The following is a 22527-nucleotide window of genomic DNA, read 5'->3' on the forward strand; positions in this document are numbered from 1 at the left end:
TCCCTTCTAACCATGTGTCTGCATAACGGCTATAAGAGGTTCCCCTAGCAGAACCTGGACGGATTGCTTGTCCCCTACAAGGCCACTCAGAGAACTGGAGCCATAAGCAGTGGAGGGTGGGCTAGGACCCTGCAGGAGACCAGAACCTCAGTCTGACTTGCTGAGGGACTTACTGATCTTGTCATGTGGAGACCACATTCATAAGAGTTCAGCACCCTTTGGATGAGGCTCGTCCTTGCAGACGGTGATGAGGGGATGCTGGGTGCTGGCCTGGCTGCAGGAAACTCACTGCCTCTCTAGGGAGATGGTTGTCATTTGTAGAAGACGTCTGCCTGTCCTCCACTCGCTGCTGCTTGGCTCAGGAAACATCGTCCCACATCACTTGTGCCACCTTGTTTGGTATGAGAGCATGTGGGCCTGTCATGACTTCTGGTTCTAGTTCCCATTCAAAGAAAACGTGGCTGAAGCCACTGAGAAGTTTGGTCATCGCCGAAATCATGGTAGAATCCCTCACATTCCCAGGTCTCCTAGAGTGTCTGAGGCATGCTGTAGACCAGCTTAAGCCAGTGTGTAACTTAGTTGATTTTGAGACTAAGAAAAGTTTATTACTCAGCAATAAATAAAAACCACGTTTTTTGGAAAACTTACTTATACCCATTTGAGAAGTTCTGCCTCACCTGTAGGAATTGAGAAGCAGTGTCCAGAAACAACTTTCCTAGTATGATTTGCACTAAAAAAATTCTTAATCTATGAGATGCTTCAGTTATGTCACTTCAGAACTTTAAGGGAGATTATTTTAAACTAGTTGTTTATGCATTAGCAGTTATTTCGTGTCACTGAGTTGTTTTTTAACAGTATACATGCAGAATTAAGAAACTGTCCCTTTCCTAGGAGTTGGACGTTCAATGGAATCCAAGCTGATGTCTTTGGGGATTAGGACGTGTGGAGACTTGCAGTATATGACCATGGCCAAACTCCAGAAAGAATTTGGTCCCAAAACTGGTCAGATGCTTTATAGGTTCTGCCGAGGTTTGGACGACAGACCAGTTCGCACTGAAAAGGAAAGAAAATCTGTTTCAGCTGAGATCAACTATGGAATAAGGTTTTCCCAGGTACTGATCTCCTCACAGGTTTTAGCTTCTGTTTTTCATGTTTTCACATAGTCCTGTCTCTCCAGCTAGACTGTAGACTCTTGACCCTTGAAATGAAGCCTTAAAACCCTTGGCGTTCCCAGAGCTGGCAGAACGTATGTTCTTAAATAGAGCAGACAGTGCAGTAAATCATCTAGACTTGAGAAGAACCGTTAGGCGTGAAGGGAAAATAACATGGGTATTTTTTATGTTTGTCTTTCTGTAGCCAAAAGAAGCAGAAGCTTTTCTTCTGAGTCTTTCAGAAGAAATTCAGCGGCGCCTTGAAGCTGTGGGCATGAAGGGTAAACGGCTGACTCTCAAAATCATGGTGCGGAAGCCAGGGGCCCCCGTGGAAACGGCCAAATATGGAGGCCATGGCATTTGTGACGTCACCACCAGGTGAGCTGATTAATAAAAAGGACATTAGATATTGATATTTCGTTATAAGTCATTGTAATGAATGGAAAAGAGGGGAAAAAAAACAAGGAAAATTATGCCCAAAGACCTGCAGACACTGAGGCTCCTGGGCGTTGTGCAGAGGCCTCAACCCCAGGCCGTGGAATGGCCTTGACGTGCCAGGTTGCAGCCCAGCCTGTCAGCATGTCCCTGGCAGGGCAGACTGTCCTGTCCTTGGGGTCTGGAGGCCGTTGGCTTCAGTGCAGGGACAGGAAGGGGGATGCTTGTGGACTTGGTGGGAAGGTCCCTTGGGGAAGCATCAGTGCAATCATTCAGAAAATGATTGCAGTGAGAGCTTTACTTCATTTAGGGAGGTGTGATTTCCTTTTTGTAAAAAGATTAATCATGGTAGTCTCTGGAAATAAGTAGAAAGTATTTTAAAGCCCTATTTTTTTTAATGTGAGGGCCACATATAAGATCTGTGGCCAATATGAAAATACCCAGTTTTGTATGCCATTTATACTATACAGGACACTGTATTGTAAAGCTTTGGTTGACTGACAGGTAAATTAAAATACAGTGTAGTAGTTTCTTCTTGTTATCTACTCAATTTCAAATACCTTACAGTTTCCTAGAACTCTCTATTTTGGTGCATTCAGCAGTATCTAGGGGCTGAGTCTGTCTAAGCTCAGTAAGAAAATCCACCTTCATTTAAGCCTTTTTGGAAAATCCAGATATTCCAAAAAATCTAGTTACCAACACATTAAAAAATTGGGATTTTAACTATATCTCCCCCCCAATTCAACAACAATATTCATTCAGCATTTTTGATATGCACTTATCTGCTTGCTGTTACTGCTATTTGTTCATTTTTGTCCTATTTAACTCAAAAAGTTTTATTTTGAAAAACATAAACATGTAAGTAGAGAACAGTGTTCTGAACCCCACCCCCCACCCCCTGAGTTCTGTGGTCACTGCTGGGCTCCTGCACCATCCGTCCCGTCCCCCAGCTGTTCTGAAGTGAATCTCAGAGACCGAACCATTTCTTCCATGGGTATCTAGGTGTTTATCTCTGACAAGACTCTGGTTTAGTAAACACAGGACAGTTCAACAGCTGCCTGCGTTGCTGGCAATAAAGTGCTCATTTCACCATGCCCTTTACCTTTGGGTAAGACATGATTTTCTTCAAGCATTTACCTGATAGCTGTTGACTGTTTGTACGTGAACTGCTGAAACATGGGCGCCTCTGGACTCTTAGTAGGACATGCAGGCCAGGGGGCTTCACTTGGCCCTTACCTTTGTGTAAGACATGATAATGCATGATAATTACACCTTTTAAACTGAAAGTAGTGTCATTTTATAAATATAAGATGTTGATCAATTGTAAGCCATTAATTTCAGCCTAACATTTTGGGGGTGTTATAACTGCCTAAGAGAAACTTTAGGAAAGAGCTTCTGAAATAGTGTGATACTGATCCTGTATTTCCTCTAGCTTCAGTTCAGTTCAGTCGCTCAGTCATGTCCGACTCTTTGCGACCCCATGAATTGCAGCACACCAGGCCTCCCTCTCCATCACCAACTCCCGGAGTCTACCCAAACCCATCACCCATCGAGTCGGTGATGCCATCCAACCATCTCATCCTCTGTCGTCCCCTTCTCCTCCTGCCCCTAATCCTTCCCAGCATTAGGGTCTTTTCCAGTGAGTCAACTCTTCGCATGAGGTGGCCAAAGTATTGGAGTTTCAGCTTCAACATCAGTCCTTCCAATGAACACCCAGGACTGATCTCCTTTAGGATGGACTGGTTGGATCTCCTTGCAGTCCAAGGGACTCTCAAGAGTCTTCTCCAACACCACAGTTCAAAAGCATCAATTCTTCGGTGCTCAGCTTTCTTGACCGTCCAACTCTCACATCCATACATGACCACTGGAAAAACCTAGACAGACCTTTGTTGGCAAAGTAATGTCTCTGCTTTTAAATATGCTATCTAGGTTGGTCATAACCTTCCTTCCGAGGAGTAAGCGTCTTTTAATTTCATGGCTGCAATCACCATCAGCAGTGATTTTGGAGCCCAGAAACATAAAGTCTGACACTGTTTCCCCATCTATTTCCCATGAAGTGGTGGGACCAGATGCCATGATCTTAGTTTTCTGAACGTTGAGCTTTAAGCCAACTTTTTCACTCTCCTCTTTCACTTTCATCAAGAGGCTCTTTAGTTCTTCTTCACTTTCTGCCATAAGGGTGGTGTCATCTGCATATCTGAGGTTATTGATATTTCTCCCGGCAATCTTGATTCCACCTTGTGTTTCTTCCAGCCCAGCATTTCTCATGATGTACTCTGCATAGAAGTTAAATAAGCAGGGTGACAATATACAGCTGTGACGTACTCCTTTTCCTATTTGGAACCAGTCTGTTGTTCCATGTCCAGTTCTAACTGTTGCTTCCTGACCTGCATATAGGTTTCTCAAGAGGCAGGTCAGATGGTCTGGTATTCCCATCTCTTTCAGAATTTTCCACAGTTTATTGTGATCCACACAGTCAAAGGCTTTGGCATAGTCAATAAAGCAGAAATAGATGTTTTTCTGGAACTCTCTTGCGTTTTTGATGATCCAGCTTAGGGGATGATAAACTACTTCCTGTGGCCCACATCTAGCCTGTGGCCTATTTTTACATGATTTTTGGTAACGAAGAATGATTTTTATATGAAAGGTGGTGGAAAATAGAGAATATGTGAAAGAGACAACAGAGTGCAAGCTCCCATAAGTGTTGGCTTTTCGACCGCCCCTGTGGTCAAGCTTGAGTCCTGTGTGCTTGCATAAATTCAGTGTGTGATCATTTTGTGACCACAGACTGCCTGCAGTCACGTGACTCACAGACGCGTTAGGACGCTGTCATTGCAATGACAAGAGTTTCGTGAGTAAGAGAGCCACGTGGAGATTGACATCTGTGACTTCATTACCACTTAGGGAAGTTTTTCTCATAACAGTTTTCCTTTTTGGGAAAAGAAGTTTTCCTTCTTGGAGTTCTTTTGTGTGTTATGTTTTTATTTTGAATTGTATGTGTATTTTTAAAAGTGATTAATTGAGAAGGTCAGATAACGGCCTCTAGCCCCTTGCCCCTCTCCTCTCTCTGGTTCCGAGCACCACTCTTCCTTTGTGGTTTCTTCTGAGTTCTTCTTCAGGTTCTCCAGAAGAAGAGATCCATAGTTTTCCACAGTGTCGACTGGCTCTGCAGTAGGAGAGGGCTTATGGCTTTCTTCTGTTGCCTGTTGCTGTTCATACGTCTGTTTCTTTTGCCCCCGGTAGAGTTGGTGGGTTTTGGTTCAGTCCACCCAGTGTTCCACGATTATGACATGTGCATACTGTACATACCCCATACTGTCCACTAGGCTAACATTTTCTTTCCTGTTGATTGTGTTTCTCCTCGAGTTACGGAGCATCTGGTTTTGCTGTTTAGTGAATTTACCACTGAGTTTACCAGCAAACTCCCTTCCACTGTGACTGTGTTTCAGCACATCAGCAGGTCCGTTACTGGTTTTGACCTCTTAGAGGCCTGTCTGTCAGGGCAGCCCAGCCTGCTACTCCAGTCGGAATTTGTTTTTAAGAGTTGCGGAAAAGTTGAAGTTGAGATGTCCTTTTTCCATGTGGATCCGTTTCCCTGGGTCCCTGGTCTGCTCAGAGCTTGAGCAAGAATTCACAGGTGTAAACCCCTCTCTGCTCATACTCAATGGTTTGCTGACCTAAAGTATAAACATAAGTAGCAATTGTTCTTCCTCAGGTATAGAAAGGCTCCGTCGCCATCATCTTCTCAGGGTTACTGTTCTGATTGCCTCATTAGAGGAAATCAGCTCTTTATCACAAGTGTTCCACAGTGGTCTTAATTTCTCTTTGTGCCCGGTACTTTTTCAGTCAATTTTTTTAAGTTTTTCATCTCTACTAACTAAATTTTTCATTTCTACTAACATTTTGAGTTTTTAAATTTATTCTTTGGACCTCAAGTATTTAGAGGATCTCTTCACAGAGAGGATTTCTCTTACCTCCTGAAGATTCTTCTAGTGCCAATGTCAATCTGTTTCTGTAAGTTCCTTTTAGTCCAGTTTTGGTTGCTGTCTTTTATAATAGAGATTTTCTCCAGGCATTTACCTGATAGCCATTGGCCGTTTGTAAGTGAGCTGCTGAAACGTGGGAGCCTCTGGACTCTTAGTAGGACACACAGGCCAGGGAGAGCCGCTGGAGGGCCAGTCTTTGGTCACTCGCCAAGTGGGGCGGTATCTGCGGTCCTTCCTGTGAGACTGCAGCCCTGGGTGGGCGAAAAGATGGTCATGCAGCTGGTGTTCTGGATACTCAGGAGGGTTTCAGGGGGTGGGGGGGAGGGTGTCCTGTGCTGCAGAGGGGCCTTGCTCCTCCTCGCTGTGCCCCACAGTCTAGCTTCTGTGTTACCATCCCCGTCTCTGGGAAGCTGTCAGGGAAGGAGGCCCCCCCACACACACATACCCGACCCCTCTGACTGCTGAGCTCTTCAGAGGTTCTGTACTATAAACTAGCTCATCTCAGAGCTGGTGCCTTGCTTTACACATTGAACAGGCATTTGGTAACTTACCATTTACTGATTTGCTTTCAATATTCAAGAGTTTATACCATTCGGAAAGAATTTCAAGTCCATTTTAGTGTTGTTTTGGAAAGAAAATAAACATGTTCAAACCATCACGGTCCACTACACATCTTGCTTTTAAGTTATTCTCTACTGATCTGTGTGAAATACACTTAAGATAACCATTAGGTAGTCAGTGGAAATTTTTTGCAAATGGGTTTCCTTAAAGAAATAGGGACTTTTCCTAAATAAGAACATGATGTATTCATGGTATGGAAAAAATCAAGAGTAAATGTAGTTTTTGGCACCTAATAATGCTGACACAGTTCCCTTGTACTCAGTTGGTAAAGAATCTGCCTGCAATGCAGGAGACGTGGGTTCGATCCCTGTGTTGGGAGGATCCCCTGGAGAAGGAAATGGCAACCCACCCCAGTATTGTTGCCTGGAGAATTCCATGGACAGAGGAGCCTGGCGGGCTATGGGGATGCAAGAGTCAGACGACTTAGCAACTAAAGCACCACCACCAATGCTGGCACATGCTCTGGTCCTCCTTGGGGAGCCTTTAGATGTCAGAACTGTATATTCTGGTCTGGGTTTCAGACAGGGTGCCGCCACACCTCCTTTATCAGAGCTGTCCACACATTCTGTGTACACGTAAGAGACCCTCTGGGAGAAAAGGACAGTTATGTTGGGCATGTTCACGTGTTGAAAACAGGAGAATCCAGGAGTCATCTTTCTCTTGTGAGTAGTAACTGTAACTCAGTATAGGTAGTCTTCCAACCTAAAAGCTCTGTTGCAGTCTACATCATTGTACTTACACTCATGGTTTAGAAGCAACACAATATGCTGATATTAAATATACATTAAAATACATTTTCCTCAGCGTATTTTTAGTTGACCAGGTCTCTGAAAGTCCCAGTGTTCTTGATGTTTCTTTCCCCTTTGTTGCCAGTGTAATGGATTTCACATTATTGGCTCCACTGAAGGAAGACACTCCTTCCTTTTTAAGGATCCCATTTACTTAAAGCTTTTGATAACTTTCTTTACAACTTTAATCCTTTTAAACAGTTCCGTACCACTTTCGTACTAGGGAATACATATGGAATGTAGCTTTTGTTCTTTAAAAAAGTTGATTCTATCACTTGCAGGACCGTGACTCTTGACCAGGCAACAGATAGTGCGAAACTAATTGGCAAGGCTGTGCTGAATATGTTTCATGCAATGAAACTCAACATATCTGATATGCGAGGGGTGAGTAGGTAGAATCCTGAAATGGTAACGCTTTTCGTATTTGAGGTTCATCTGAGGGTGCTCATGGTGCGGTGTAGGGTTTCACCCACTCATGGTCTTGAATTTTTAAAGCGTTTTTCTGTTAAACAGTCAGGGACTTCTGCTCTGGTCCCCACAATGGGCAAGGCCGGGGGGACTGTGAGGCTGCAAATGTTCTGACCTCTGAGGTCCTTTTTTGTCAGAAATTTACTCTGAGGTCTGATGACCTAGAAGGGAAACTTTACCCCCGGCACATGAAGATACCCTTGGAACAGATGGTGAGAGGGCATCTGTATGTAAAAACCTCAATTTTCTTAAAGATTAACCTTTGTAGGTTGTGTGCGTGCACATATGTGAGTAAAGGGTAGTTAGTGGCGTGGTATGGGTTTTGTGGAAGGATTGCAGTGTCCGTAGTGGTGGTAAGACTCCCCCCGACACACACGCACACCTGAGCACTGGAGTAATTTAATGAGTGTTCCCCGGGGCGGGGCTGCTTCCCTGCAGCACACCCGCTCCCCCACTCCACCCCACCCCAAAAATGATAGATGAAGGCTGCAAGTAGACTTGCCCCCTAGTTAAATTTTGTTAAAGTCTTAAAACTCAATTGATATTTCCTGATAGTCCAGTTGTGAGGACTCAGCACTTTCACGGCTGTGGGCCGGGGTTCAGTCCTTGGTTGGGGAGCGAAGATCCCACAGCTGCAGCCAAAAATAAATAAAAGCTTAATTGATGAGAACGTCAGTGGGCACAAGATTCTACTTTTCTGGAGTTTCTGATTTTGAAGAAATTGGGTAGAATTAGATACTGAAGATTGAGGTAAATTAACTGCTCACCAGCTACTGCAGAAAGAATTCTAGAATAAATGATATAAAAGGCTGTATTTACTTAAGCTTTCTTCTAGAAACCTGTTTCACTCTGGTTCCAGGTTGGGATTCATGTGAATCAGTTGGTTCCAACGAATCCAAACCCTCCCGCATGCCTCAGCCGCCCAGCAGCCCAGCCCAGCCAGGGTGCAGGTGGGTCCCCCTCCGTCCTGGAGCTCCTGCAGGCCCAGAGGGCGAGGCAGCCCCCGGAAGAGGAGCCCACAGAAGGTCAGTGCTGCCGGCGTGGCTCCGGTTCCCACGCTCCGCACACTGTCGGGAGGGCTCCACCGGACGCTCACAGACAGCCTGACATTGAGTTGCAATGAATGAGTAACAAGGCCTTCTTTGCATGAAGAAGCTCTTTTATGACCTCTCCTGTATTTTCAGTATTTCTGGCTTCTGTGGATCTGGAAACGCCACCTGCCTCTCGATCTTGCACTGTGCTACCTCTGTCTACACACCTGACGTCGAGCGTCGCACCCGTCACTACCAGCAGAGCCGAGTGTGCCGGCAAGTGGAACGGGCTGCACTCTCCCGCCAGCTTCAAGTCAAGACTCAACCTGAGCATAGAGGTCCCATCGCCTTCCCAGGTGTGTGTTCACGGTTGTAGACATGAGGTCAGCCCAAAAGTAGCTTTACAGCAGGAAAGCAATTTTTCTTTACCAATAACAGCCAAGAAAGGGAGAAAGGGCTACCCGTCAGGGGGGTTCCGGGTGTTCATTCCAATGGGAAACAGCGGAGAGACAAGAGTACTTCCGTGGAGATGTGCAGCTCTTGCAGGCCGTGCAGCACGGAATCGTGGTGCCTTCCCTGGTCAACAGCACAGCTCTGCTCCAGAGGCCTTATGTCAGAGGTTTTTCTTGCAGCCTTAGCAAGCAGCTCACTCTGTAGGGTGAATTTTCCTAACATAAGCTATTCACTCAGTTGATGTGGGCTGTAAATATGGTATGCTGTTGGCGTGTTTGTGGTTTGGAAGCTCTGCTGGGAAAATCCATTTTCTCTGTTCCCCTGAGCAGTGGGGGCTGTAAGGCAAGGGAAAGGGGTGGATGTGACCGGGCCGAGGGGGGGGCATGGGTTTCTGGCAAGTTCCCCGAGGGGTGCTCCCAGCAAGGCAGCCTGGCCTGCCCAGTGTCTGCAGTCATGTTCCTGTGAGGATGTCATGGATGGGCAGGGGGTTCTGGTGTGTAGGCTGGAGTGGAGTGAAGCTTCTAGAATCCCTTTTTTCTAGAATGCTGCTCTCAGACAAATAGATGTGAGGCAGGCAGTCTCCTGTCTGAAAAGTAAACCTCTGATTCTGGACCCATCCCAGAAATGGGTATGTGCCTCGGGCTCTGGCTCCTTCCAGGGCAAGGTCTAGGACTGCCCCTGAGCAGGAGGTCCAGCTAGGAGAAGGGGCAGAGGTGACCCTGGGAACCAGCCAGGGGCCTGTGCTGGTCAGCTCCAGAGTCCATATCGGACCAGCTGGGTGTCAATGGCCAAAAACGCAGACATCCCAGGAGCCGGTCTGCCTGGGAGTGGCCTTGCTAGCCAGGCACCTGTAGCTCACATTTGCTGCCCCCAGCGTCCAGCGGAGACAACTGACAGCTGAGCATCTGTCTGGTCTCACAGCTCGATCCCTCCGTCCTGGAGGCTCTCCCGCCCGACCTCCGGGAGCAGGTGGAGCAGGCGTGTGCTGCGCAGCAGGCGGAGCCACCGGGCGACCGGAGGAGAGAGCCTGTCAATGGCTGCAGCACAGGGATCCTGCCACAACCCGTGGGGACTGTGCTGTTACAAATACCAGCCCCTCAAGACCCTAACAACGACACGGGAATCAATTTAATAGCCCTTCCGGCGTTTTCCCAGGTGAGTATCCTCGGCAGTCCAGCCGCGAGCGCTTCTCTTCTCCTCTGCCCCTCCCAGGGCTGACCTCGACCCTCATGGGAGGAGGGTGGCCTATCTCCACATCACCTGTGGGACAGAAGCTGACAGAGCAGCCAGGACACCAGGGCAAAGAAGAGGGAGGCTCTGGTGTGGGGGTGCTTACAGCTTCCCCCCAAAGAAAGAACAGTCTGCTGTTCCCTGGGCCCCCCTCAGCACCAGGGACAACACCACAGTCAGCTTTTGATGTTCCACGCACATTATATACACACCTGTTTTCTTGCATTTTGCTCCCCATTTTCCACTAGTGCTTCTTGCCCTGGTTGTTTTTGTTCATCAGTTCATATTCAAAGTTGTATTCCTTATTCTCAGCCTAAAACCTTGTGAGAATTTAATGAGCTTTGACACTGAGGACCTATTAAGAATTCATACAGATCAGAAAAGTATGATTTGAAATACTTAAGTGAAAAACATAAACCAGCTGCCTATATATAGAGCCAGCCCAGGTTTGACTTTGAACTTTTTCCTTTCCACCAGGTGGACCAAGAGGTGTTTGCGGCTCTTCCTGTGGAGCTTCAGAAGGAGCTGAGAGCAGCCTACGATCAAAGACAGCGTCAGGGAGAACACAGCCCTCCCCAGCAGCAGGCCGGTGCCCCCGGTAAGCTTGGCAAGTTTCACAGACCAGAAGTGAAGCTGTGAGAAATGAGCTTATGGTTGGGTTGTTGTCGTGTATGATGGCCTGGGTCAGGCTGTCAGTCCTGTTAGTGCTTGTCACCTCAGACAGAACTGGCACGTGGTAGAGGGAAGGCTGTCAGAGTCCCAGGTAGATTCGTACCTGGAACTTCTTAATCTGAACAAGATACCACACAGAAATCTTCTGAATTATCTGTGAAGTCTGTTGTCCTTCCAAGGATGTAGCTTTAAAGCACAGAATCTGAAGGTTTTCTGAACATGCGTCACAAACACATTTAACACATCAATGACCAGGGGATTTTTGCAGTTAAGTGATGTGTTATGTAAGTGAACACTGAAATACCTCTGGCCAGTAATGCTCTGATCCAATAACAAAAGACATTAATGTCTCTGGTCAGAAGTCATTTTAACAAGAAGTTGTTAAAATGAAAACAGAATAATAGTGCCTGCTGAACTGTTGGAGGTGGTTCACCTGTTGAAGTGGAAGTTTTCATTGACTCGTATGAGCCCCCCAGACAGACTCTAAGCAGAGGCCGTCAGGACCTGGCTGAGCAAACCGTAGGAACTGTGGGGTCGTCGTTAGCAGCCTCCCTTAGGCCAGGCACATGCCCATGTGCAGGGCTGCGCATGGCAGAAAAGGGAGCCTTTGGCACTCTCCCCCTACCCCCAGCATGTTTGTTGAGGATCTTACACCCATCTTCCTCTAGTGCCAAAGAACCCGTTACTGCAGCTAAAACCAGCAGCGGCGAAAGAAAAGAAAAGAAACAAGAAAAAAAGTCCCCTCAGCCCCCAAAGAAAGATTCAAAGCCCTTTGAAAACCACGCTGGTTAACAGCCCGGCGAAGACCCTGCCAGGGGCCTGCACAAGTCCCCAGAAGCTCATTGATGGGTTTCTCAAACACGAAGGTCCCACGTCAGAGAAACCTCTGGTAACTGTTCTCCACTTTTTCAACTTTGACCCCTTCCTTCATCAGATCCTCCTGTATCAGATGTTATGTAAATCCAGCACTTGTTATCATTTTGTTTTCTTAACAGGGAGAACTCTCTGCTTCCACTTCAGGTGTTGCTGGCCTTTCTGGGTTGCAGCCTGACATGTCCACAAGTGTCAGGCCCCCGGCGCCCAACCTGGCTGGAGCCGTGGAGTTGAGTGACGTGAAGACCTTGCTCAGAGAGTGGATCACCACCATCTCAGGTTGGTGGGGCTGGTGCTGGTACTGAGGTGTGACAGCCTGGGAGTACAGAGCATGAACTCAGCTGGAGACGGGAAGTAGTTTTCTAAGTCTAATAACCCGGCCCCTGACCCCCCCCCACCCTGAGTCTTCCGCACTGTGGGGTCGGCTCTGCAGCCTTGCTCACTACAGCCCCCCGGGGTGAGGTCTCCGCATTGTCCCCATAGAGCGCGGTCTTTCCCCTTCAGAAGGAGAGGCTGGTCCTCACACGCACTCTCCCCACTCTAGATCCAATGGAGGAAGACATTCTGCAAGTTGTAAAATACTGCACTGATCTAATAGAGGAAAAGGATTTGGAAAAATTGGACCTCGTTATAAAATACATGAAAAGGTAAACTACTCAGCGCTTTTACCAACAGGAAAAAGTGTGTCTGTCACCAACGGCTCGTGGGGTGGGGGAGGGTGGCTGGGGGGGGCACAAGCGGGCTGCACCCTTTCTGGGCATCACGTTAACTGTGCTCCTTAGAGTTACTTATGTGAGAGAGATGTCCTTCATTTTGAACACCAGCTAATATTGAACACCAGCTAATATTGACTGGAGAGTAAAAAGGGGTCAAAATGAGATTGTTCCTCCTCTCAAAGTCAAAACATATAAGTACCTTTTTGAGTATTTATACTGAAGATGTTAAAACCCTTAACCTTTACATATATATGCTAACCTCTCACCTGTAGGCTGATGCAGCAGTCGGTGGAGTCGGTTTGGAATATGGCATTTGACTTTATTCTCGACAATGTTCAGGTGGTTTTACAGCAAACGTACGGAAGCACATTAAAAGTCACATGAAGATGAATTACCAGGGAGCCTGGTGCTCTCCACTAGCTGTGCCATAAGTGCTTGTGAGGTATTTGCAAAGTGCATGATAGTAATGCTTTGAGTTTTATAATTTTAAATTTCTTTTTAAGCCAAGTGTTTTGTACATTTCTTTTCAGTAAGTGCCAAATTTGTCAGTATTGCATGTAAATAATTGTGTTCTTTTACTGTAGCATAGATTCTATTTACAAAATGTTTGTTTATAAAGTTTTATGGATTTTTACAGTGAAGTGTTTACAGTTGTTTAATAAAGAACTGTATGTATATTTTGTACAGGCTCCTTTTTGTGAATCCTTTAGGAAGCAAATCCTGAACTATTCTACTTAAAGAGGCTGAAAACCCTCCAAGCCGAGCGGTTACAGGCTCCATGCTAAGCTCTGAAATTCCTGAGAGCCCTGACTGGTCTACTTGTGCCAACCAAGCAAGGGTAAAGAAAGCGTGCACTCACTCACTCCTAACCCAAAGCACCAACACAGGAACACGTTAAGAAAATCTTCTTTACTTCTTCCAAGTGGAGGAATTTACATATTTTGAACTAGAACACACACACACAATGAAGACTAAGTTTTTCCTGGGAAAATTACGTCCCCCAGATGGTTTAGAGGTTTTCTCTTTGCCTCTGCTGGCCCTTGAGAAACTGCAATAATGAAGAATGGTACAGAGTTTCAAATGTATATAAAAGTATTCGTCTATGCTATAACACTTTTAAAAATATAGTTTATAATTCTATGCCAGTGAATACTTGGGAACATCTGCTGCTATCCAACACCCCCACTGGCTTCATTCATTCAACACTGTGCTATAGAAGGCAGTCAGGGACTAGGGCTCTGATGCTAACCGACTGCTCATCTGAGGGACCCACTTCCCGTATTCTTCAGGAAAACCTTAGGAAACTAGCTACCACCAAATTACTAATATGAAGAAACTGCTGTGTCTCTGTAACAACTCAGAAAGAAATACTAAGTCCAGACAGTTAATCAACACCCTACTGATTGTCTCATCAGAAAAGGTATGCATGATAGAACCTGCTAGGACAAAACAGACCCAGACTGATGTATAAAAACCCCTAATGTTAACATGTGCTAGGACACAAGGTATGACGGTTAATCAAGCAGTTCCTGTCCTTGAGAGAACGTGCTATCCTGGGAGGAGACTCAGGAGAGCGGCTATGCTGACAGGAAGGGAAGCCCAGCGGCGCTTGCGGGCAGCATCTGGGTTCTTTATTGGAATTGAGGACGGTGCTGAGAACCGTGGACTCTCATGACCACACAAGCGGTAAAGGGCAGCCGGCGATGCTTGACACCATGGTTTCACACAAAGCAGATAAAGAAATATCAAGAAAGCTTAATTTTCTATTTTAAAAAATTCCTAAGGGCATATGGCAGAAGAACGCTGGGAGAAGAATCACTGGGAAGGATATGCATAAATAAAGACGTGTTTCTTACCTCAAAAAAGTTCCAAGATTCACAAAATCTGCAGAAGCTTGGTTAATCAAATACTGCGGTACTGATTTAATCAGTATAAAATTGAAAGAGCTTTAGATCTGTAATAAAAATCCAAATTTGGGGAAGGAAGGGCAAACTTTAAAACAGCAGCCAGTAGAGAAGGGCTGGGGAGGGCATGGGCGAGTGAACAGGCACGTCGGAGCTGTGGGGACGTGTATCGACCACTGTCAAACCAGTGTAGTTTCTTGGTTTCTCATGGAAAACATTTTATACACCTAGTTTTTTCCTTTTATACTTAAGGTCAATCAGTGTTCAGACAGGTCCATTCCTTGTTTTTCTTGGTGATATTACCACATAATATTTCATTGACTCCAATTCCTGCCGCGGGTGGAAAAATTAGATGATTTCAAACACTTTCTTCAGCTCCACAATAAGCTGCCAGTCACTCTTCTGCATCTCGTCTCTGAACCAGTCTTTGAGAGCATCGATGGACTGCCGGCTGATCTGTAAGGCCGGAGGCACAGACAGTAAACAAAACCACGTAACAAACGAGTGCCAGGTGCTGTCATCACCAAGAAAGCTCAGGTGGAACTTACCAAGGCAGAGCCCACCTGTCTGTCTGGAAGCAGAGGCCCAGTGTCCCCTCTCTGCTCGGCAAGTCAGGCAGAGGGGGCCTGACCTAGATGTTCTAGTGGGTGCTCTGTCAGGAGGCTGGACACCAGGCCAAGCCTTAATGAAGACTCCAGTCCCTTCAGGTTCTAAACATCAGCCCTCCACTCCCAAGTAAAGGCATCAGAAGAGCTGACAGCCCCCTCTCTTAACTGCTGAGTGAGTGGCTTACCTTACTGACGAGAATGTCTGTAGCTTCAAAATGGCGTCCGTACATTTTGGGAGATTCACCCGGGATGGGTTCAATTTTGACACAGACTTCTTGTCCTTTTTTCGCAACATCCACTTGTTTATGGTTTACTTCAATACTTGTTACTATTCCAATGTCAACAAACTGTAAAGAACAGAAACTGCAGTGAGCGGAGGCACTGAGTTGTTTCTACCCTGCCCTCTGTGTGACAGCTGCCAGAGGAGGAGGGACAGCAGGCCCAGAAGTCCTGGGTCAGAAACAAGCCCGGGGTGAGGGGCATGGAGAACACGGGGGCGGAGTGGAGAGGCAGGGAGCCCACGTGGGCTGAGCCCTGTGAGCCACTTGCCCTCAGCCACAGTGAGGGGAACAGCCACAGCACCACTCTGCTGCCTGGATCCCTATCCAGGAGAATACAAGTGAAAACGGAATCTAGTTTGGCTGAAGCCTCACCAGGGGGCCCTGCTGCGTCCAGCTCAGCCCACTGAGATGGTGGAGCAGCGATGACCCCTAGGAGCAGTTGAGTCACGGTGCGCAGAGGACAGCAGGGCCACCGCCCACTTGGGAGCCAGGCCTCCTGGGGCACCTTAGTGCACCAGCAAGGGAGAGGAGGCTCCAAGTGCCATGTAGCAAGGACACAAGGACCCAGCCTGAATGGGCTCCCGCTGGCCAAACACTGGATAACTGGGGTACCAAAATAGACAAACCCTTGTGTATAAGATGCCTAAAGGAAAGTCCAGGGTGGGGGAGAAGGTATAACCACTGCCCATGAGTGGTTAAACGGGGCAAACCTGTCCCCGATGGAGATGCTGAGTGTCCTTCCCAGTCACATGGAAACAACCAGACAAATCCAGGCTGAAGGGCCCTCTGTGAAACGGCTGGTCTGGACTCTTCAGAAAGGATGACGGGCTATTCCTGATCGAGACTGACGTGCTAATAGCCAGACTCCACACACCTGGATGGAGCCCCGGGCCGGATCAGCAAACAACATGACCGAAGACATTTTGGGCACTACTGAAGTGTGAATGAGAACTGTGAATTACAGGATTTTACTCAATGTTAATTTTCCTTAGGTATGACGCTAATCCAGAGGAAAGATGAATGAGTGTTCATTATTCTAGTCAGAATTTTCTCCCAGCCTCAGAAGTATCAAGGTCAATAATTCTGCAGCTTTCATTACATCAAGCGCTGACACCAGGCGCTGAGGATCAACACTGCAAGGACCTGCCACCAAGGAGTAAAGCACAGGGAGGGACAAGCTCTGCTGGGTTTGTGGTTGTCACTCCTGAACTATCAGAACTGCTTTAAGAGAAGACTTCTCTTTTCTAAGTACACCCAGAACTTACATTTTTGCTGGGCACGCACATGGGTGTGCCCTGCTTCACCTGCCCTGCTTCCACAGTCACGCCCATCACTATCGGATCCCGAGAATTGAAGATAAACTGAGGGAGGATCTTTATCTTGCAGGGGAATACCGCTATGTGCCTACAAGAAAAAAGGAAACCCAGAATTTTTAAGCTTCCAGAATCACTTAAGATGCATAAAAAAGCAAGCACAGGTGACTATGAGATGTCTCCTCCCTCAGGGGAGAGCAGCGTAGGCTGGCCCTCCCTCAGGGAATGCCGGCCAGAGCCCCACCCACATCCCGCCTGGACTAGGTGGGCTGGTGAAGGGCTCTTAACGACCGACCCCTAAAGCCCTGCCCATGGCCTACGGGGTGCTGCCAGCTTCTCTGCAGGTACTTCCTGCCGCTCTCCCCGAGGTCACTGGTGCCTCCACCTCCGCACCCATCCTGATGGCCAGGGCTGTTCTGAGCCCCCCACCCCCCGCCCCAGGCATCTGGGCTGTGCCCTTCGCTCTCAGATCGGCTGCCTCCCCAGCCACACTGTCAACCTCAGCTCACCTCCCTGAGGCCTTTCCTTGCTTTACCCTGCTTCTCCCAGCTTCTCCCGTGTTCTCAGCTCAGTCTTACCCCTGCTCCAAGAGAAGGGATCTGCCAGAGTCACCCTTGGAGCTTTGCTGGCAGAGTGAGGCTCCTCTACCATACGCCTTGCCTTTCACTTCCTAATTCTCCACTCTCACGCTGGTCCACACAACCTCTGATGAGGACCTCCCAGCAAGATGGCAACCCCAACCCGTTAATGCAACCTAGGTCTGCCAACTGGAAAATCAAACACTAAACAGAAACATTACAGAGAGCGTGGGTTCACACACCGTGCGTCTCGTGGGCCTGATCTGTGGTAACACATCATTACAGGATGCAGCCCCCAGGAGATCAAGTGCCATGCATCTGTTGCCCACACACACCTGTCTGGTACTGCAGACCGTCAAATCATCAACTGTGTTAGCACAGATCCAAAGCAGGTAAAATTACCAACTTACTTAAATTCTTCTTGTTTCTGTTTCTTGTAGTCTTGTCTGTATTTCGTAAAGGCATCAAATAAATGATAAATAATTTCTGCACTAAAAATTCTAACTCCTAAACTATCAGCCATTTCTTGCGCATCCCGTTCAATCCTCACATCGAAGGCCAAAATCACTGCATACCTGAAAGGTTAAAACACATCAAGGATTACCTGATGAAATACAGACCGTGTCTTAACAGTCCTACTCAATCAAACAGGCAGCATGCAAGCCTTCGGCACAAAGGAGAAATGACTTACTGAGGGTCGTGTTCCAGCATCACTGAAGCCTTCATGACATCTTTTTTGTGGACAGGCCCGATGTTGATCCCTGCATACTGTATAAAGGGGGTTTCCCAGTTCAAATGCTTGTGTCAGGTGACGGGACAGCCCCCCAGACGGCGCCTCCCACTGACTCCTGGGGAGTCAGCCCCATGACTTACGGGCACTTCTGATGTCTTCAGAAATTCAAGGAGAGCTTCCAGAGATCCCAGGGTCGAGGCCTGGACGTAGACGCCTTTCTCTTCTAATTTGATAGCATTCAGTGTCTGCTTTAACTCGTGGATCAGCTCATCCTTGAGAAGAAACGACATTTGACAAGGTTGTAAATACACCACTATCTCAGCAGCCTAGAATTAAACTGTTTCTCTTTTTGATTAAGTGTTCATCTGAAAATATGAACCCAAGGCTGAGTGCGCGCAAGGCATGGTAGAACTTGTGCGGGAAGGGAAGAAGAGACGTGGGTGCAGACCTGAGCTGTGCCCATCTCACTTCAGTTAGGCTGACTAATGCTGGAATATGTGAAACCTCTGCACCACCTGGCAGAGTAGATATAAAGCAGATGGATGAAAGGAATGATATAATAAATAATCTTTCGGAAGATAAAAGTACTGATGTAATGTGGTAAAGGAGTCCTAAGCCCAGCGGGTTTGATGGGTCAAACACCCTCATCTCAACAGGCCTTTACTTCATCACTGTTCCTTAGAAGGTGAAGCGATTTTGACTAGAGGTCAGTAAAACCACCCTGTCGTTGCCATAAAAGAAACGAGTCCTTGGCCTCCTGGAGACTGGCTAGAGGGACACCCTATCCTCACTGGTCCTGAAGTGGCCGACTCCCTGAGCACAGTGACTGGGTGCTACCTAAAGAATAGTGGCCCCAGCACACGGGAGCCCCGTGCTGGCAACAGGGGTATCTTCTCTTCGCAAGAGAATAAACAATCATGTCTCAGCGTTTGCTTTTGTGAAGCTCTGCTGGGCTCATGTGTGCCATCTGTTCCTGAAAACAGGCAGACGGGCTTTAAAATGACCTCTAGAACCCAGCAGAGATTCGTTAGTTGTCTATATGACTGAGTGAAAGTGGCTCAGTTGTGTCCAATATTTGCGACCCCATGGACTGCAGCCTGCCAGGCTCCTCTGTCGATGGAATTCTCTAGGCCAGAATACTGGACTGGGTTGTTATTCCCTTCTCTAGGGGATCTTCCCAACCCAGGGATTGAACCCGGGTCTCCTGCATTGCAGGTAGATTCTTTACCATTTGAGCCACCAGGGAAGCCCAATCTATGTAACTGAGTATCTTAAAAAAATAAACACGAATGGAGAACTTCTAGCTTCTGGTTCTTTTCTTTTTTTTGGATGTGGACCATTTTTAAAATCTGTACTGAATTTGCTACAACACTGTTTCTTGTTTATGTTTGGTTTTTTGGCCATGAGGCATGTGGGACCTTAGTCCCCTGACCAGGGATCGAACCTGCAGCCCATGCACTGGAAGGCAAAGTCTTCACCACTGGACCACAAGGAAAGTCTCCGGTTCGTTTTTTAAATGAAATGTTCTAACTTTAATGTATATAAATGATCATTTACGCTAATTTGTGATTATACAAACGAAAGTAATGCTAAACCATCAACCGTTTGTTAAGAGGCCCAGACAAGTCTCCACAAAGGTGCCAATTTTATTCTTCACTCCCAGCAAGTGCCCTCCTGACACAAGACACAACACAGAACATCACTGGAGGAAGAGATAAATGAACTTACTTTAAGAACTGGGATTTCATCTTCTTTATAAGCCACGAGGAGGGGTAAACCAGCCAAAGTTTTTTCCAGGTCCTTTCCAAGAATCTTTACCCCCTGAGCTGCTTCTACCTCTTTATGCTTCTCATATTGGTTCTACAGAAATCAAAACAGTTGTTAACTACATTTACGTGAAAGGTGGCTAGCAGGGGACAAGGATGATAGATGATACTGTCATGACCTTGGGACAGGAGGAGTTCTCTAAAGTACATGCAAAAAGCAATAACCACAAATCAAAGACTGATAAATTCAACATTAAAGCTAAGTAACTTTGATTCCAAAGATACCACAGAATGAGTCAACAAACGAGTCACAGCAGAAGATGCCACAATACATACATACAGTTACTGCTAGTAACTAGATAGCTGTGTGGGGCCAAAACAATGTGCTTTTGATTTTTATGAGGAACTCTGCTGGTAAGTAAGAAATTTCTCAAATCTCTACTCTAATAGAAGGTCCATTCTGTATGAAGACACCTGGAATTAAACCAGTGAGGGGTGCGTGTGTGTATTAAAGCAGGTGGCTCTCAAAGGGAGGAACAACCCCAGCAGAACTTCTCAACACGGTGCAAGTCCCGCGTGCCGATGCTCACCACCCTGACTCACCTTCACTCTTAACTCCTTCATAGGGGGAGGTAACAGGAGGCCTCGGATCTGTGTGACGATAGGCCCTTCTACTCCGGGAACAATAATCGTGTCTCCTTCCTTCAGACGCCCGTTGATCAGTATTACATCAATAGTCGTGCCCATTCCTGGGAGAGCCTTAACCTAAGAGACATTGTTGCAAAGGGGGTAAAACACAGGCTACAAGGAACCACATTGATTAAATCTAGACCAGTCCATGGCCCCACCTGAAAACCCCTGCTGGGGAGGGGGGCGGCGGGGCAGGGTGGATTAAACTGAATAGCTGGCATTTTACCTCCATCACCTGGGCTCTCAGCTCCTCACACTGGGCAAGTCTCTTACTCAACATGGTCTGAGTCAACTCGACAAGAAGGCAGATGAGACTTCCCATGCCATCGCCAGTGTGTGCAGAGGTAGGTACCAAGGACACAAAAGTGCGGGGATCCTTATTCTCATAAAACAAAGCTGCATTCAGCCCCTAGAGACATAAAAAGCAAAGTCACTGGTACAGGCCAAGCTGGGGAGGAAGGTCTCCAGAACAGAAACCACCAACTGGAAGCTGGATGAACAATGGCTCTTCACTCTGAAAACTCCTCACAAACACCTAGATCACATGTACCCTGGAGTTATTAATCACAGTACAGAAAAGCAGTTTCTTTCCAAGTCAGCTTGGTTTTTAACATTTGTTTAAATGTTAAAAATTCAGACTGCAAAGAGAGGTCTTTGAAATAAAGAATTTAAAAGGAGAATGAAGAAGACAAAAGAGTGAAAAATGCTAAATGCCATTCATAGGGAAACAGAACCAGTATCAATCAAAGTACTGGCTTGATTATAAAGACAAGGCAAAAGAAGAAAAAATCTCCTATGATGTGGTCTCTTGTAAAGAAGAGAAGCTTTTCTGACCTGCTGTGCAAACTCCACAATGATGGCCTTGGCCCGCTCCTCGAATTCATCTCGGGTGTTCTTCTTCTGCTTCTTCAGAGTAGCAGCCACGTCAGAGTCAGGGCTCTTTTTCCAATCATACAACCTATCAATCTAGAAATGTTTTTTATGTAAGAAACATCTCTAAAGCACTCACAATGCTCAACAAGTTAATAACTAAGGTTAATGTAAAAGCTCCAGGAAATCCAAATGTTTATCACACACATGTGGAAGAGTGTACTACTCAGACATTTCATGGAACCAAAAGTCCCGATCATATGCTTAACTGCATCCTCTCTTAATTAGAAACTGAAGTACCACACTGCCCACTGGCTTCCAACCAGTTCATGAGAGGCTGCCATTTATTCCAAAATATCCTAGGAACATTAACATATGCTGGAATTCCAAAATGGTTAAGTAGCTGACAGAAAAAAGAATTACAGCCAAGTACCATCACTAGGAAAATGACATATGAAAAATATGGAAAATAGACAATAATCACTTCCTCTCTCAGAAAACACCCCATCATTAACTGTTTTATTGTTCAAATTAAGGTTGAATCTGTTTAATTAAATAATCTATTTTCTTTCACTTTTCAAGAGTGATAAATGGATATAAAGAGGAAGATTATTTAACAGCAAAAACAAAAAAAAACATGTTGGCTCGGTCTAGGGTGATAATAACAAAGTAGCAGACCAATCTGAATGCTATCAAGAAGGAAAATCAGGAGAAGCAGACCCAGAAATGACAATGATGAAATATAATTAGCATCACCTCTGAGCCACCAGGGAAGCCCCCCAATTAGCATCCAAGGGCCTTAAAACAGTTATTATAAATATACTCAATGACTTTAAAGGAAAAGCATGTAACCCATAGAGCTAAAAGGTGTATATATACATTAGAAAATCTGAACTAAAAAAAAAAAAAATCACTGATTGAACTGAAGCAGATGACACAATGCCAAAGATCAGCAAATAAGATAAAGCAAATAAAAACTACCTCAACTGAGGCATGTAGAAAAAAAATCATGGAGAAAAAGAAAACTTCAGTAACTTCTATAAAACAATATTAATAGAAGTAACTCAGGGTCTAGAAAAGCTCTAGAATTCTATCAAACACTTAAAGAAGAATAAGAAGAGAGCAGAAAAATAACGGCACAAATAATGACCGAGACCTTTCTAAGGAAATCAAATTGAAGCAGGATAAATATAAAGAAAACTATTACATAATCTCACTGACAAAATTCTTAAAGAAGAATCTTTTTAAAAGCAATCCAAAAAATCCCAAATTACATACTGTGGAACAAAGAATGAGTAGAGATACAAGCCAGAAAGTGAAGACGATGAAGGAAAAAAAATTTTTTTAACCTAGATTTCTG

The 22527-nt window shown here is 46.0% G+C and overlaps 2 protein-coding genes across 54 annotated transcripts in view; one reads left to right on the forward strand and one right to left on the reverse strand.

Moving 5' to 3' along the window:
- REV1 (REV1 DNA directed polymerase) overlaps nt 1–13099 on the forward strand; it is a 91167-nt gene extending 78068 nt beyond the window's left edge. For 24 of the 50 annotated variants that reach the window (XM_081484368.1, XM_081484349.1, XM_081484352.1 and 21 more), the window contains 11 exons: nt 892–1112; nt 1357–1529; nt 7263–7365; nt 8309–8474; nt 8634–8836; nt 9855–10088; nt 10641–10761; nt 11504–11724; nt 11831–11987; nt 12253–12355; nt 12697–13099. In XM_081484368.1, the coding sequence (XP_081340494.1) occupies nt 892–1112; nt 1357–1529; nt 7263–7365; nt 8309–8474; nt 8634–8836; nt 9855–10088; nt 10641–10761; nt 11504–11724; nt 11831–11987; nt 12253–12355; nt 12697–12808 (1814 nt within the window). In that variant the 3' untranslated portion in view covers nt 12809–13099. Of the gene's footprint in view, nt 1–891; nt 1113–1356; nt 1530–7262; nt 7366–8308; nt 8475–8633; nt 8837–9854; nt 10089–10640; nt 10762–11503; nt 11725–11830; nt 11992–12252; nt 12356–12696 lie in introns of all 50 variants that reach the window. The other 26 variants (XR_014051879.1, XR_014051874.1, XR_014051877.1 and 23 more) reach the window with 6 other exon arrangements.
- Nucleotides 13100–13314: 215 nt separating this feature from the next.
- The window catches only part of EIF5B (eukaryotic translation initiation factor 5B), a 60481-nt gene continuing 51268 nt past the window's right edge, over nt 13315–22527 (reverse strand). For all 4 annotated transcript variants that reach the window (XM_081484380.1, XM_081484379.1, XM_081484383.1 and 1 more), the window contains 10 exons: nt 21132–21263; nt 20524–20706; nt 20211–20372; nt 19570–19701; nt 17982–18113; nt 17800–17876; nt 17519–17683; nt 16483–16621; nt 15122–15283; nt 13315–14784 (listed from right to left, as the gene is read on the reverse strand). In XM_081484380.1, coding sequence (XP_081340506.1) covers nt 14677–14784; nt 15122–15283; nt 16483–16621; nt 17519–17683; nt 17800–17876; nt 17982–18113; nt 19570–19701; nt 20211–20372; nt 20524–20706; nt 21132–21263 — 1392 coding nt within the window. In that variant the 3' untranslated portion in view covers nt 13315–14676. The remainder of the gene's footprint in view (nt 14785–15121; nt 15284–16482; nt 16622–17518; nt 17684–17799; nt 17877–17981; nt 18114–19569; nt 19702–20210; nt 20373–20523; nt 20707–21131; nt 21264–22527) is intronic.

This window comes from Giraffa tippelskirchi, chromosome 4 (assembly GCF_054371585.1).
Source record: "Giraffa tippelskirchi isolate mGirTip1 chromosome 4, T2T-mGirTip1v1.2.pri, whole genome shotgun sequence".
NCBI lineage: Eukaryota > Metazoa > Chordata > Mammalia > Artiodactyla > Giraffidae > Giraffa > Giraffa tippelskirchi.